Raw genomic sequence first — 18,200 nt, 5'->3', positions numbered from 1 at the left:
AAGATTAGTTGTCTCACTTTTTATATGGAATATCTGACCCACACAATTTTTAATATAAATGGTTGGATAAATTTAATAATTTTAAAATTAATTAATATTCATAATTAAATGTGATAAAATAATTTTATATTTTTTCCTACAATAATTATTCTTATCCTATTAATCAAACGACTATCTACTTTTGTCCTTCACCTACTTCAAGTCTATATATTTAAGATTTTGCTTTTCCCAAGCTTACTACCTGTATCATTTATCACCACCACCAAAAATAGTAGCACAATTTAATATTCATACACCTAATATTTGACCAGTGCTAATAATTGCTACAAATTAAAATTGACGGAAATTTATCGGTTATGATCTAAAATCGAGTAAAAAGAGTTCATTTTATAATTAAAAAAAATTGATGTTGTTGAGAAATCAATATCTTTCTTTATAACTTTGAGTGAACTATAGCCTGACAAATTCTTACGCATTTCTCATTCGTCTATCACTTGGAACACCATTTCTTTTCGTGTTTTCTGTCCGACTTGCATGTGTTAAATATGTTGTGAGCGTTCATTCTGAATCAAGATCAAACCGTTCATGAAATTCATTTATAGTTGCATTACTTATAACTTTCTTGTTTGTAGACAAAGTAGATACGAATGTTATAACATGTTTAAGTTCAAAAAGTCTTATAGTGTACACAAATATTAAGAGATTCTCAAATCACAAGATTTGTATTTTTTATTTCTTTCTTAAATTTTATCAATAATTAAATTGAATCACGTAAATTAAGACAGATATAACAATATTACTTTTTAATCCAAAATATACAACACATATTTTCCTTTGTACCAATTATATTGATGTTGTTTTTACTTTGTTAAAAAAAAGTCATATTTTTATTTTTACAAATAATTTAACATTAAATTTCTATTTTTACCTATAATGGGATAAATTATATTCATATAACTATTTAAGACTTATTTAGACCACAATTTTTTTTAAAAAAATATTTCTTTCTTAAATAATTAAATTTCGTACAATAGTGTCACCACATCCATTCATTTCCATGCATCGCCTTGCTGTATATAATCCAAATTTCAAACATAACCTTTAAAGTTTAATAAATATGAACACAAGTTGACAATAAGAAATATCAGAAATTAATTTATGTTTGAGGATTTTTGTTAAAATTGACTAAATTAAGGAGAGGAAATATTTATATATCATGCCCCACCTCAACAACCAAAAGGTCTCAATAAAAAGTGTCATGAAATAAAAATTGGCCCCCACTAATTTGAATTGAAATTTCGCAATCGCGTAACATTCATTTAAAAGAGGATCTTAGTCATTTCACTATAATTTTTGAGAGTTCAAAATACTCCATTTAAATATTGTTTATACATTTCATTTTATGTGATGGAAATTTATATTATGATGATCAAACTACTTAATTTTCTTTCTGAAAACTATACAAAATGAGCATCAGTGATTGTGGTGGGATGTATAAGATTTTTATCCTTACACGATATAACCAACTCCTTTTAATTGATCTTACGTAACATAAATTTAAATTAATCGAGACTTCAAAATAAGGTATGAAAAACCATTTAAAAAATAAATAATATAAATTGTCCTCTCTTATTAATAGTAGTAGTGAAGCAAACTAAGAAAGAGCTTTGTACTCTTTTTTTTTTATTTGTTTAGTGATAAAAATGTCTATCTTCATGAAAATTATCATCTTCTTGAATATTGTGTTTTGTTCTTTGAGCTTAGTTTCGTCCCATCCACAATCTTATAATGCAATATTTAGCTTTGGTGATTCACTCGCCGACACCGGAAACTTCCTTCTCTCCGGCGCCATGACTTTTCCGGTAATCGGAAAACTCCCCTATGGAGAAACATTCTTCAAACACGCCACCGGCCGGTGCTCAAATGGAAGATTAGTTATTGATTTCTTTGGTAATGTTTCTTTTGTTATGTTTAGTTCAATGTTAGTATATAAAATGTCAGTAGTCAAGGGTGTGACTTAGTAGTCAATTAGTTAAAACGAGAACTATGAGGTTTTAGATTCAGATCTTAGCGAAAGGCTAACAATACTAGGTAAATTTTTCTCGTATGATTAAATCTTGGTAAGTAGAGTCAGTCGATACCTGTGCTAATGAGAGGTAGCAAATATTCGATGAAATAGTTAGTCGAGATGCACATAAGCTAACATAACACTAGTGTCATAAGAAAAAAGAGAAGTTTGAAATAGGGTGGAGATACATGATCCAAAGAGGTATGATTTAGTAGTCAATGAATTCTTGGACGAAAATCATGATCTTAGCGAACACAAAAAGCACTAGGTCAATTTTTTCTCATATGCCTAAATTTTGATAGGTAAAGTCCCTCAGTACTTGTGTTGATGAGAAGTAACAAATACTCTATGGAATAATCAGTCGAGATAAAAGGGGATTGCTCATAGAGTAAACACTATTATAAATGAAGTTAGGGGGGTTTGGATGAACTTCTTTTGCCAGAAAATTATACTGAATTACTGAATATTAATTAATTTATTTTTATGTATATATCATAGATATTGATTAATCTTCTTAATTTCTTCATATATTATTTCATCATACAATTTTTTTAAACGAAAATTCTGATTATGCCGCTAATACTTTTACTATATGTAGCTGAGGCATATGGATTGCCATTTCTTCCACCTTATTTGGCATTGAAAAAGGGCATAAAAGCTGAAAATGGAGTGAATTTTGCTACTGCTGGAGCTACTGCTATTGCTGCTGAATATTTCTACAGTAAAAATATTAAAATTTTATGGACAAACATTTCTTTAACTCACCAATTGGGATGGTTCCAAGAAGTGAAGTCTAACATTTGTGCCACCAAAAAAGGTATGGTTATAATTTATCTTTTGCAATTTACCATGAACGGTTTACGTCCTCTGTTTTATTTTATGTGACGATAATTAATGGATATGTAAATTGAATATATGTAAAGTACCAAAAATGTCATTTAAAATGAGTGATGTAAGAAGTTCAAATGTCTTGTCATTTTTTATGAATACTGGTTAAGGTTCCAATCAGAGGCAAAACTAAGATTTTGAGTTTTGAATTCTAGAAATACAACTTACTAGATTCTTGATAAATTATTTATATATATTGAATATTAAGATTTGAGTCAAAGCGATTGAGTTATGCCGAACTGTAAACCAATGTTTTAGCTTTCACCCTAGTCCCAATAACTCATGTCATTAAGGGTTGAAATAAGATGCAAAAAATATTTTTGGGAATTTTCAACAAAGATCATAGTTTTTCTTCCTTCCCCTTTGTGTTTTTAATCTTTAAATTTTAATATTTTTATTATTTGTTATGCAGATTGTAGAGAATATTTTAAAAAATCTCTCTTTATAGTTGGAGAAATTGGAGGAAATGACTATAACTACCCCTCCTTTCTTGGTGGAAGCATTAAACAACTTAAAGCTCTTGTACCACTAGTTGTTGAAACCATAATTGAAGCAACAAGTGTAAGCTTTGACTCTATTATTTCAAATTTCTCATCTTTTTTTTTTTGTGAAGTACAGTTTTGAGTAGACATAATATATAAACAGACATTTAAACTTGACTTCAATCGGTAAATGAATTTCCAACTTTGAGTATACATATTTAGACGCTTAGACTCATCTCTATTGTGTGAGTTGAGCGCAATTGATCAACTTACAAAATAATTATTGAAATTTATGTATCACGTCAATGCCGGGTGTCCACGAAATACAACTCAGACAAGTTGGAGTGTTAATTAGTTGCCAGTTGAGAGAAAATTAAGATGTTTAGATGTGCACTCAAAAAGTTGAAGTGTTTAATACTTGTCAGTTGAAGTCAAATTTAAGTATATATTGTACCTTTCAGTTAATATCTAAATTTATTATTTACTTTTTCTAGTCAATATACATAAATTGTCATTAATTATACACGCATGATACATTGTATAAAGAGGAAATCAAAATATACCCCTCCGTCCTCTTTATGTGAAAGTGTTTTTGTTATTGGACTCAAATAATACCTTTTTAGAATATTTTGATTCATTAGCTATGTTGACTTTAGCACACTTTATTAATGTGTCTATTTTTTACCGTTAAAAATTATTTTGTTAGAGTGAATTAGTTGTCATGTTTGGTCTATATTTTAAAATGTAATTTTTTCGTCATACTAAAATGAGAAAAATTGTGATTTGTAATTATTTTCATGTACTTTTTTATTTTATATTTTAATTTTAAAATATTATTTGAATCTAATTCAATTTAGTTAAAAAATTAGTCAAATCAACTCTCGAGAAGCGAAACATGCTGATAACTAATTTGGGACAGATGGAATAATACCTTGCGTGTAGTTTTCGAATATGTAAGTTTCATTCTAAATATATATAAAACAAATTTACCATTAGACAGAGTGTCTAGCGGTCTTTTATAAAAAAAAAATAAAAGATATCAATAGGGATAAGTACCACAAGGTGGGCTAGATCTTACCTCACCAATCCTGATGAAGTACCTAACTTCTACTAACTAACAAGTATGAAGAAAATAAGTGCAAGAGAGCACTAAGTATGTATTTTGTGATCACCACAGAGTTTATAATACACTCTATGACGATATTACAAATGAGGATGCTTAAATAATGTAAAAATATGACAATCAAGAAGAAGATTGAGTTATCAACCTCAAACTTTCTGTTGCGAAAACATGAATTAAAAAAGATTGATTGTCCATCAAAAGTAACTTGAAGTATTTTTCTCTTGTCTACCTCTTCAAACATATCCAACAACACTTGATAATTCATACCTTATTTATGGATTTATTGGATCTTGTTAAACCTATTGATACTGTCATATGGTTCTGCTATGCCTGTCGCATCGCTAGGTGCCTTGGAACAAACTCCTCAGTCACTTTACCGTCCCAACTATGTTACCTTCGATGTGTCTTCCTTTTACTTTTATTGTTTCCACTTCTTTGTTGTCTAAGTCACATAAATTATATTGATACATAGTATTAACTATTTCCCTTTCATAATTTGTTCTTAGGTATTGATAGAAGAAGGGGCAGTTGAATTGATAGTGCCTGGGAATTTCCCAATTGGTTGCTCAGCATTGTTCTTGACCATATTTGGCACTACAAACAAAGAAGCATATGACAAACATGGATGTTTAAAAGCCTACAATGCCTTCTCCAAATATCACAATGCTAAGTTAAAACTGGGAATTGAGAATTTAAGAAAAGAATATCCTCATGCAAAGATCATATATGCTGATTATTATGGAGCTGCCAAGAGATTGATTCATTCCCCAAAGCATTATGGTAAGTTGATGTTGAACTTTAGATTCTTGTTTTTTTAAAAATTACCCAATCCTTGTGACTTTTTTTAATACGGGATAGTACTAAGTTTTGAATATTGAATGGTTATATATAATATTTGATATATAACCATCAAGGATTATGGTGTGATGGACATGATCCTTCAGTCCTTAACTAGATATCTCGGATCTGAATCCTGAGAAAGCAATCCTGAAGAGTGTGTTTCCTCATTTAAATGTGCATGTGTGTGAGAGAGAGCATGTATGCATGCTAGATAAAAGCGAATTTAAGACTTAAATTTGATAGATTCAGAATTTAAATTTTTTAGAACTAAAGTTATTTTACCTTTGAGATTATGATTCATGATATAATATTTGTTAAAACTTTAGTCCTTTTGAAAAATATATATATATCCATATTTTGTATCGAGAATACTTAATTATGTTGAACGGCATGTCGCTAATAAGCTATATCTGCCTTTGACTTTTGAAAAACACTCAAAACAAAGATGCATATATACCCACGTCTTTTAACAAAAGTGATGCATATATATATATATATCTTCGTCGTTCAACAAATAATGCATATATACCCTTGCCCGTTTAACAAAACTTTGTTTAATTAATTTCTTCTAATTTTGACAGGATTTTCCAATACACTAGTAGCATGTTGTGGAGGTGGAGGTCCATACAACTTCAACAATTCAGCAAGATGTGGTCATATTGGCTCTAAGACATGTTTGGATGCTTCAAGTTTTGCAAATTGGGATGGAATTCACTTAACAGAGGCAGCTTATCACCACATAGCCAAAGGATTGCTCAATGGACCATTCATTTCACCGTCTCTCACATTTCCTCCCATCAAACAAATTTAAACTGAGTAAGTAAGGTTGCATACACACCATCCTCCTCAGATCCCATTTGTGGGATATACTGAGTATGTTATTATTGTCATACTAATAATAATAATATGTAAGATTTTTCATTTCCATCGGAATATCGTTGGTTATTTGGGATTTTTCTATAGGAGTACTCTGTCAGAAATATTTTCATCTCTAATGCAAGGATAGGTCGTGATTTTTCCCTTCCTTGTACATCATCGTGTGTGCCTTTTTATTTGTTGTTACGTTGATTGTTTGCCTTCTACTCTTAGCTATTCTCAGTCAGGAACCTGGTCCCTTGACTCGTGGTGGACTCACACAAGCCATCAAATGCAAATATCGTAAACTTTAAAATCCTTCTTTTTTCTATAGTATACTTCATATTATTAGGGGAATGAATAGAAATAAATTGCTTACATAAGACCTAATGTATGAGATTGACAAAAAACTATAGTAATAAACTAAAGTATTCCACAAATAAAAATGAATTGAATTTCAAGAATCCCAAATAGGACCAAATGCAGGAATTCCAGATTTTTTGCAAGCATTAACCACATCTCTACTCCCTTCTGGATTGCTAGTAACAATTACAACTTCAGCTCTCCATTTTCGCGCTGCTTCAACGCTCATTTCTGATACGTTTGGACGTCCTAACAAGGCTGTATCGTGTATAATCACTTTCTCCTTCAAATGCCCACTTAACATCTCTTTTATTTCCTTACCATAATTTTGTTCCACCCCTTTTGTCACCCATAGAAAACACACGTTAGCCGCGCTAGGTTGCAAAAGGAACGATAAAAATACACATATACCAGACCCTGTTGCAACCACTAGTACCCTATTGTACATGTTCACTAAATAAGGCAACCCCGCGAAATGAACTTGTCGTACCCATAAATGGCTAGGGGGGTTCGATACTAAGGTTTTCGTGAAGTCACCAACTGCCCCTGCCAACATCATGTGCTCATCCTTCCCATCCGAAATGATCCCAAACGCGTGCCATTCAGAGAGGGGAGAAGGACTAATTCGTCCTAATATCCCTGCTTTGACTCCTCCCTCAAATTTTATAATCGTTGCATGTCCTGATGGAGACGTGACCTTAACTGGGACACGTCTCACAGTCATCCAAGGGATGACTATTAGCAACGTTATAGACAATGTGAACAAAAATTCTTGTTGTTTGATAAGTTTGGAGCCAATTTCCGCGTTGTTGTAAGATTTAGTTTTAGGATCATAAGAAACCGTTAAGGTAATGAAAATCCAAAGAAGTGATAACGCTATCCATCCAACAAAACGATGAATCCTCTCGAAGAAATTATGATGGAGATGTCGAACGAGAGGAAATGCAGCGAGGGAGGAGAGGGAGAGAAGTGAAAGGATTGCAAAAGCAACGATAACGATTTCAGGGGAAGTGTTTTCTTTGTCATTCAACGTTAGAATTAACGCGTAAATTAGCCATGCAATTGATGAAATTGCACAACCACTATGGATTCCACCTAGTGACTGGAGTAAAGACGTAACAATAGTCTTGATTCGTGTAGGAATCCAAGACCATCCCAAGCAATTCACCGCGACCCAAAATACAACTCTTAAAAATGCTTCGCTTCGACAGAGTGTCAAAGCGAAGATATTGCCAATTGAAAATAGGACAACTTTTTTTCTTGCGTATGGGAAATTTCCCGTACTAGCAAGAATTAAAAAAGTCATATTTAGAATAAAAGATAGCGTGAATAATTGCTTGTATACTGTAAACAACCCTTGATCAAGAAGGATGATGGATAATCGCGATGAAAAATTGTTATTTTTTTCGCGTTTGCTTAGTGTTTTAGGAGGTAGAAATGGTAATGGGGATGAACCCTTTTGAGGAATTTGTAAAATTAACCCCTCCTTGTCATAACAACCTTTTTCAACGTAAGACAAAGTATCAACGTCTTCATCTTCATTTGCGTCTATATCTAGATCACAAAAATGACTACTAGTACGACTCATTGATCGTTGCATGAAAGATGAAGACGATGGGACGATTTTTTTGCTAATATTTTCCCATGGTAGCCAAAATCTATTGCTACCATGGGAATTAGCTTCACTAGTAGGTGGTTTAGGGACGGAAAATGGATCGTTACGAGGCTTTATTTCGAAAGCTACACCTCTACAACTTGAAAATCTCTCGAACTTGTCTCCAGTTTTCATTTTTTTCTATTGCGAAAAAGAAGAAGGAAGTTATATGAAAAAAATGAAATAATATAAGCTATGGATGAAGAATTTAAGTTAGGATATGGAATGTAATTGAGTTAATGTATTTATAGTCCAATTTATGGCTCGAGTAGACATTCAAAGTCCAATTATGATATTTTTATTTATATAATATTAAAAAAATAGGCGCATTATGTCTTACTTCATATTTCTTTTATAACTTCAATAGATATAAACCAATCGTGCATTAACGTTGTGGAGGACAACTCTCCACTTTTAATTAGAGTCTCATGTTCACGCTTTGGTTATAGAAAAAATCTTGTTGAAAGCAGAGTTCGTCGCTTTATGATGTGCGACAGTCTACAATACGTAAATTTGGATTAACCAATTGAATTTCAATATCGAATATCAAATGAGAAATAATTTTTATAATATTTTTTTTTCAATATATATGGTTTGACGTTCTTTTTAGTTTATATTATTTGTCTCTTTTGGATTTAACAAGATCATAATTCTTTTATTAAGGGGTTGCTCCCAATGTTTTTTATCCTTTCCTTTTTTGAGTGCATTCAAGTGATCGGCTACTTGAAGAAAAAATTAATGTAGTAAATAGATATTTATTTGTTGTAACGGGTAATATATGCGATATTTTTATAATTTATATGTATAAGTTTCACATCTTAATCTATAAATATCATTTGTTTATACAATAATATAAGAAATATGTTTATTACATATTCTTCTGGTCAAACTTATTATATCAAATTTATTTATTATAATTTTACTTCTTCAGTATGATTTGTAAACTATCATAGTGGAGCAGAATTTATCGGTAACACATTCAAAGCGCACACATTATAAACTTTTCTTGTAAACCAAATTTATAATATTTATATTGATAATGAATTTAATGTAGATTTAACCCTAGTTTGGCTTGGTGGGAAAAACAATAAGATAGGTCGATGTTAGCAAAACAACTCAACATCTTTTATGTCTTAATTATATTGAGTTAAATTAAATTATAATATTTTAAAATTAAAATTTATATATTAAAAAATTATAGAAAAAAAATATTATTAAGTTACATTATATTCATATTAAAATATAGCGTAAAGTTTTGATCTTATAGCATCAATCATTGACATAGTCAAATTCTCAACTCAATAATGACTGTGCAATTATCAAACATATCATACAACATCATAAATATATTCAAACACTCAACACAAATATATGTATATATCTTAATTCATATAGTATCATCATAAATATATTCAAATTAAATAGTCAACTCAAAGATCTATCATTATGCAATTAACAAACTTATCATAAAAACTTCAAACATTCAACTCAAGCAATAATTATATTAAGTACGTACCTACATAAATTAAATTACAGTGAGATGGTTGAGATTCTTATACGACTGCAATCTTAACTGACTGTCTAGAATTCAAACCTCTAGAATCGAAAAAATCATATTGAAAGCGTCGCACCTCTAAAATGGATATTACTATACACGAATCCAAATTTAATACAAATATCAAATACATACCGATTGAAAATAATAAAAAGATCTATATTAAGTCAAATTAAAGCTGCTTATATATAGTGCCAAATTATTCATCAAACAAATATAATCAAAGTTTTGATAAAAGTCCATTCAAAATTCAACAAGTCAAATTTGATGATACCACTTGTACCCCTTGGATTTTGTATTCCTGATATATAGATGGACCAGGTCGACATATAGGCTAGTTGAAAATAAAATTTTTAAAAAATAGGATCCATTATTTTATATTTTTCAAAGAACAGTTCGATTGATTGATAATAAATATAAATATTGTATTTACTAGCCACTTTATATCACATCTGAATTATATGATATGTGAGTTTCTAATGTGAACTATTTATTAGTTATTTATAAAAGCACATTTTAATTATTAATCGTTTTTTTTTTTTTTTACCTAAATGATGATGATATTTCAGGTAGAAAAGAAAACAACTGATAGCTAAGGTATATTTTGATAAATAGTTAGGTTCAGATAGAAAATTCGCGCATGCACTTGATAGTTCATTAAAAACTCAAAGTTTAGATATGTTTTAACCATTAAGTCTAAAATAAAATAGAACTTGTTATATCAACAGTTTGAACCTATCAACTCCGATCTTAATGGATAGACTTACTCGATACATATACATGTGTTTGTTGCATGGCAACTTAATCAAGCACTATACCAAAAATATTTTTTAACGACAATAGCTTAATTGCTTCTAAGTATATTCTTTTAGCGGCAATTTACACTCTTTTAAATGTTTCTAAAGTCTATATACATTGAATTCAATGACAATTAATTAATGTCATTAAAGACTTTAATACTTTTTTTAATGTGTATATTTATTGCTGATGATTTTATTATAGTTAAGGTGCACACTAATTGATCTCAACACTATTGTTATCAAAATAACTTAATAAATAACACAGACGAAAACTTGAAATAAAGTCCTCTAGCAGATAACTTGTCTTAATTTCATTTTTTTTCCATGAACGATTATTCGTACATATCATTCTGATTGACCTGATAGTATAAAAGTTACTTTATACTGTCTGTGTATATAAGTTAAATTCTAATTTTACATAACTAATGATGCATAAAGAAGTTGGTTCCAAGTGTCTGGTAGACCAGGAAGACACCAATGGCTACAATCATTACCAGGGTGTTGTCCACTATATGCTGATGGATGAGCATCTTTCCTTAATTGTGACAAAAATGTAATGTCAAGTAGATAAACTTGTGTCTTAATACTACTTAATACTTTGTTAACAACAATAGTAGATGATGGTAATCCTCCTGGATATGTTGATCCTGATAGTGGCACTTGCTCTGAATTGCAATTCTTTGTTGATGAGCCCCATTCTTTGCCCCTAATTAATCAAAATGTAACATAATTAGTTGATGTGACTCATAAGTTTTGAAAGTTATAAATTCAGGTATGTTTGATACGACGAAAGTCATTTATTTCATTTTCTTCTTCCAAGCCCTTCTTAGAAAGCACTCACTGAGTTACTTACGAAATCTCAAATCTCTCTCGACGCCGAGAATTCTTTATTTATTTCTTATAAGAGGATATATATTAGAGATTAATAATAATATTAGCCAATTGGAGATTGTTTTGATGAATCTTTTGAGTAATACTAGAGATTAATAGTAATGTCTAAGAGTGTGTTAGGTACGATGGAAAATATATTTTACGAAAAATGTTTTTTTGAAAAATTAGTAATTTTTTAATGTATTTTCTAGTGTTTGATGATGAAGAAAAAGTTATTATACGAGAATAATGTATATATAATCTAGGCAAATATTATAGGATGATGATGTTGGGCATTTGATTGGTAAGGGTGGGGTAAGTGTGTGGGGTCGGGCATTGAGGGGGCGCTACGATGGGATATAAAATGTTATTTATGAAGCTTATTTTCGTATTTTCACTTTTAAAATCATTTTCCCAATTTTTAAAGAGTCAAACATGAAAAATTGAAAAAAAAAATTAGAATCTTCTTCCATACCAAACTCATCCAAGTGTTGGTTTAAACAAATAATATAAGTTAAAAATTACAATTATTATAAGGAAAATGACTTCCTTCGTCCATCGTCCACTCACAAGTATAGATCCTTCCTTTGATTTAAAATGTTTTCCATTAAAAATAACTTTTGTCTTATTAAACATTAGAAAATATTTTTCTAGATTTTTTCTTCTCATACCAAACACACCATTATTGTATATAAAATATTCTTTCTAGATTTTTTCTTCTCATACCAAATATATATATATATATATTAGTTTAACATTTGAAGAAATTAATTAAATATAATAAAAAAATAAATAAATGAACTTACATATAATGAGTGGGAGAAATGCCTTGGAAGAAGACTTTGGTTTTAGAAGAATCAACATTTTGATCAATCCATCTTGCCCAAGTTGTTAGGCCTTTGTAAAATGCTGTCAAACGGTCCATATCTTTTGACACTTTTGTGCCTTCTTGCATATAGTCCCATCTACAACAATAAAAATTGTAAAATTGGTCATTTCATGTGAACCTCTGCTTCTAATTAAAACGACCGCTAAGGTTATTCACTCGATTTTCTCAATGGCTCTGCTATGATAGATCAAGATATGTTGCTTGCCTATGTGTTAGTGGTGGATATGCCAAAGATGTTACTCTATGGTTATAACTATGGAATATAAAATTAAGTAAATAAAAATATGTTGTGTAAATACTTAGGTGTTTAGATGGAATGATTATACACTTCAATATAATATCACAAGTAGTTAAAGGTCCTAGGTAGAGACGAAACCAAAATTTGAAGTTTATGAGTTTTGAGCTTGCCACCAAACTCATAGTTTTTTAGTTAATAGGTTCTCAACTATATATATAAAAATTCAAACCCCTCTTTAATATTGTAGCTCTGTCCATGTCCAAATTCGAGTCTTGTATCACCTATTATCAATTACTTCTTAACTAATGTATTTGACTTGTAAAAAAGAATCAGACTTACACGTACTTGATACATAAAAAAAAATCAGCCTCGCATATTAATGACTCATTTCTTTGTGTATATCTTTGGAATTATTTGAAGAGAGATGAAAAGTGGAAAGTAGATATAATATATGTTACCCTTGAGATTTTCCCTTGTGAGTCCACCAATGCCATGAGTTGAAAATCAACATATCCATTCCTTTCCAAGCATCACCTTGTTGTATAGAATCCAATTTCAATACTCTACCAATTTTTTCTCTTACTATATCTACCAAATATGGGGTTCTATAAAGGAATAAAGTTACTCCATAATCCTGTGCAAATCATTAAGAGAATTAGCAAAAGAAAAATGTTGGAGCAGGTAGTAACGAAATCAGAATTTTCACTAAGATGATTTAAAATATATAATAAAAAAACAAAATATATGAAGAACCTAAGAAATTCAATATTATATATGCAACGTAACTTTCAACAAAGAAGTTTAGATGAATTCCTCTGCACTCTCCTAGCTCCGTCCAGGTGCAAGAGAGTAAACATTAAATCATTGTTCAGGGGCTAATTAAGCTAGGATTTGAAATTTATGAATTCTGAACGGCCACCGAACTCATCTAGTTCTCAATCAAATGTTTATATGTATGAAATTTTTATAATACAAATACAGAATCTAATCAATCAAATATTTAATGAAGTTTATGGATTCTGAGTGACTAATGATTTCTTATGATTGATTACAATTTGATTAGAAGAAATTGATCCTACAAAGATCTACTGAATTTTATTTATAAAATCTCTTATTATATAACTAAATAACATCTATAATAAGATATAAAACAAATTCTAGACCACAAATATAACAGAATACTCTTAAAGTTTCAATATATATAAGCACAAGTTGATAACAATAAATATCAGAAACTAATTTTACACAATCAAGTCAATGACTTTTAATGTTAGGTTTGAGCATTTTGCTAAAATTGGTTAAGGGGAGAAAATATTTATATGTGCCATGAAATAAAAATTGGACCTACCACTAGTTTGTTACAATATTCTTGAATGTCAAGTGGCTAATCGCATCACGTAAGATTCATTAAAAAAATAATTTCTATTAATATATTTTTTTCATTTCAAGACTCGAGAAAGAGATCTAACTCATTCCACCATAATCCATAATGGTTCATAGGCTCAAAGAACCTTTGAATATTTTTCTTGATTTCATTTTATATGTCGAAGATTTATATATAGTACGATGATCAAACTACTTCATTTTCATTCTAAATTTAAGTGTATAATTTTTTTTTTCAAGTCTTTAAATATAATATTTATATATTGAAAACTATACTTCCTCTGTCTCAATTTATGTGACTTACTTTCCTTTTTAGTCAGTTAAAAAAAAAATGACACATTTCTATATTAAGTAACAATTTAAATATAAAATATCTATTCTACCCTTAATAAAATGATTTACAGCCACACAAATTTCTATCATTCATTTTGAATCACAAGTTTTAAAAGTTTTCATTTCTTTCTTAAACTCCGTGCCGAGTCAAACTACCTCACATAAAATGGGATGGAGGGAGTATAAAATGACCATCAATGATTATGGTGGAATGTATAAGATTTCCATCTCGATTTCGAATCATAATAAAACAAAAAATATTGGTAAAAAGTGTTTTCTCCCCTTAATTGGCCTCACGCGAGACATATTTAAATTAATCGAAACTCCAAATTAAGGTACCAAAGACCAAGCGAATATTCAAAACAAAATTCAAAAAAATATAAATTGTTATAATGAGACTATATAATAATGGTGTTTAAGGAGAAATATTATTGCTCCAATATAACCAAAAATAACAAAATAATAATTTCTTAGCAAATTGGAAACATCAATTTTAAAATAAAGTTAAAATTGTTGTTCACGCCTCTGACAAATCACGGGTTTTTACTCAATAAAAAACAAACATAAAAACAATAAAAATTCTTGTCTCCCATGCACATTCTGAGAAAGCTAAAAATGGCAACTTCTAGAAAGAAAAAAAAAAAAGCAAAAATATCACAGGCAATTTTTTTTTTGTTTAATTTTCTTTCGATATTCTTATTAAAAAACTCGATTAATGTTAATTCGCATAAAAAAATCTTACTTATTAATTATTTTAATAAAAGTGACTCTATATTTAATGCTTAAACCTTGAAACAAGGTAACAAAGAAGTATTTAACATTCCATAATAAATAGAGCGAAGGATCAAAATATACCTAAAGTAATTTCGTTTTTAAATGTGTGAGTTTTTTAATCTGAATTATCACTAATTATTTAGTAAAATACATTTTAACTATTAGTTTATTATTACTAATTATTTATTAAATTACATTTTGACTATTAATTTTTCTATTTTCCTATTCAATATTTAAGATATATTTTAATAAATAATTCAAATAGAAAACTCGCAAACCTGAAAAGTCACCGCAGAAATTGATTCTTTTCTGGTAAAAGAAGTGGTGGCATTTGGCACTGATGAATGTAACATACAAGCTAAAGATTCCCACATATTTAAACTCAATGAATCACCAACAAACATTATTTTTTTTCCATTCCATCTTTTCAAAAAATCAATTCCATCAAATCTGCAAAAAAATTTAAATTAAATGAATAAAAGTGAAGAAAACAAAACTTATAGGGACACAATATCAATCAAAATCTTGAAAAGGGCAAAAAAACAAGGGAATGGACCCCTACTCTCAAATGTCCATATAAAGAACACGATGAGAGCATAAATATTCTCTTTAACTTCTATTTTTAACGGATTAAATATCTTTTATAAAGAAATAGAGGAATATGCGATAGTATTTTCTTGAAAATCTCCACCAAAGACATATATAGCAACTTGAAAAATAAAATAAGTTACTTACTATAACATGTTAAAATATCGCGATAGTAAATATTTATCCCTTTAAATGTAAATGTTACACTTGTATTTGAAGTATTGTAAAGTTAAACAACTTTGAACTCCTTTTACCACAACATAAGAATCTACTTTTACGTTAAAAAAAAAGATTCAACAATTTATATATCGAACCTTTTAATTTTACATACCTCAGCCCTGAACAAATTAAACATATATTAAAAAAAAATCTTTCACACTGATGGTTTAACAATATCATACTAATATTATAGTCCTACAATATGAATTGTGAGGTCTGAAGGAGATAGAGAGTATACCAACTTTATCTCTAATTCAAGGAGGTAGAGAACTTGTTCCAAGATCCCAAACACATATTAAAGAATTTATACTGATAATACAACAACAACAATGACAACAACATATCAGTATTATAGTCCTGCAAGGTGAAGTCTGTGGAAGATAGATTGTATACAACTTTTATCCCTACCTCACGAAAGAGATATAAAGGTTGTTTCAAGACCCGTGACTCAAATAACGCATATCAAAGAATTTACATTGACGATATAATATATTTTTTTTGTACCTTGGCAAGTTGCAAGAATTAGGCTTCCAAGCATATTTGAGATACTCTTTATCAGGTCTTCCATATTTTTGACAATCAAATTCTGGATCAATAAATGGGCAATTCGAAGATTGGTAAAGAGGAAATGAAGGGTCAATAACCCATTGGCCTTGAAATAAATTGCAATTACTCAATAATTCTCTATTATTGTGTACTATAAGCTCTGATTTAACAATTTCTAAAGAAATAAAAATAATAAATAAGGCAAGTGATTTAAGAAATAAATTTGACATAATTAGCAAAAAAATATTTGGTTTTGGAGTTTTTTTTGGTAAAGAAGAATGGAGAGAAAGAAGAGAGTAGTACTATGGAAAAGAAAGTTGGTGCTTCAAAATTGATTCACTATACGTGTATATATATATACAGTTTTTTCGTCTCAATTTATGTGACAGTATTTAATTGGATACGAAAAACTTTTTAGTTATGGTATTAATAAGTTAATGCTACTAATTAATTATGTTATTAAAGGTAAAATAGAAAGTTTATAATTAAATTAATTTTAAATAAGGAAATTTGATATTATTTTTGAGATAAATTTAAACGAAAAGTATGTCACCAAAATTAAAGTATGGTGGGTGTACGTAATTTCTTTTCCCCATTTTTTTTGTCCTTTTACTTCTTTAAATTTTATAGCAATTGATTTTAAAAGCCACTTACTATTTTTATTTTAGTTTTATATTCATTTTAACACATACAAGATTTAAAAAAGTCAACTTTTTCTATTCATTTTGTAAAAGTTAAAAAATTTTAATTCCTCAAAATTTTAAATATGATTTTCTTCATACTTGTACTAGTACTTGAAAAATAGTAAATAGATTCCTACCCTATTGTCATTTAAAAAAAATAAATTAGATCAGACAAATTGATCAGACTATTTGATATCCAAAGAACTTTTACTTCTCAAATGACCTATACCTAATTCATTTTTTGCTTACAATCTCTAATTAACCGTTTTATATGAGGATATTATAAAGCGTGTGAAGAGAAAAATACAAAAATAGACAATAACTTGCGTACACCTTCACTATTCATCTCGAAGGATAGGGAGTTCACGTGTTAAGTGCTAAAGACTCATGTTTATTTCAAACATTGAGTAGTAATATATATTGGGAATTATTTTGGCTCTTAGTTATCTTTATAAAAGTTCTTCATTGATAGTGTATATTATGCTCGAGATTTTTAACTTTGATTGGTTCAAGACAAAACTATCGTCCAGATCATCTACTACCAAAAAAGACAAAAAAAAATAAAATGTAAACCTATACTATATATATAATAAACAAGCTACTTAAATTAGTAGTACTTTTTATTTCTTTCTATTTTATGTGACATATTTTTTTGTTAATTAATTTGTTAAAGAAAGAATTACCTTTTTTATATTTGAATATATTTCACTTTAAACTCTCATTCTATTTTTAGTGACATATTTTTGTAGTCGTATGTTATGTTTAAAACATAAAATTCAAAAGAAAAAAAATTCAAGATGTATCCCAAAAAAAAAAGAGCATCATAATCCAAGTTTATAATACATGTGTATTGCATGTTTGACATAGTCAGTCTCTTAGCGATTAGTCTCTTGAGCTATGCTATTGAGTTTAAAAGCGTACGATAATATAAACTTATGTTATGTCTCGTAAAACTTTTTATTTTTTCATTATACTCCAATATAAAATTCACTTAAAATATTTCTTTAAAGATTTATCAACCTTGCCATAGAGAAATTTATAGTTACTAT

General features: G+C 29.0%; 3 protein-coding genes across 3 annotated transcripts; 1 reads left to right on the top strand and 2 right to left on the bottom strand.

Moving 5' to 3' along the window:
* The first annotated feature begins 1,666 nt into the window (after nt 1-1,666).
* Nucleotides 1,667-6,483, top strand: LOC125858342 (GDSL esterase/lipase At5g45910-like). Its single transcript, XM_049538100.1, has 5 exons — nt 1,667-1,950; nt 2,667-2,885; nt 3,369-3,517; nt 5,068-5,341; nt 5,983-6,483. Exons 1-5 carry the CDS (start codon nt 1,704-1,706, stop codon nt 6,210-6,212), a joined length of 1,119 nt encoding a protein of 372 aa, XP_049394057.1. The 5' UTR covers nt 1,667-1,703; the 3' UTR covers nt 6,213-6,483.
* Nucleotides 6,484-6,713: 230 nt separating this feature from the next.
* On the bottom strand, nt 6,714-8,408 carry LOC125858333 (adenylate-forming reductase 06235-like). The gene has a single exon (XM_049538092.1). The coding sequence runs from the start codon at nt 8,406-8,408 to the stop codon at nt 6,714-6,716; it is 1,695 nt and encodes a 564-aa protein (XP_049394049.1).
* A 2,515-nt stretch (nt 8,409-10,923) lies between these two features.
* On the bottom strand, nt 10,924-16,759 carry LOC125858343 (protein trichome birefringence-like 38). The gene is made up of 5 exons (XM_049538101.1): nt 16,427-16,759; nt 15,394-15,565; nt 13,084-13,259; nt 12,305-12,463; nt 10,924-11,334 (listed from the first exon to the last, which is right to left on the bottom strand). Exons 1-5 carry the CDS (start codon nt 16,696-16,698, stop codon nt 11,043-11,045), a joined length of 1,071 nt encoding a protein of 356 aa, XP_049394058.1. The 5' UTR covers nt 16,699-16,759; the 3' UTR covers nt 10,924-11,042.
* Between the last annotated feature and the right edge of the window lie 1,441 nt (nt 16,760-18,200).

This window comes from Solanum stenotomum, chromosome 3, assembly GCF_019186545.1.
Source record: "Solanum stenotomum isolate F172 chromosome 3, ASM1918654v1, whole genome shotgun sequence".
Lineage (NCBI taxonomy): Eukaryota > Viridiplantae > Streptophyta > Magnoliopsida > Solanales > Solanaceae > Solanum > Solanum stenotomum.
This window is presented reverse-complemented; position numbering and strand designations above follow the sequence as displayed.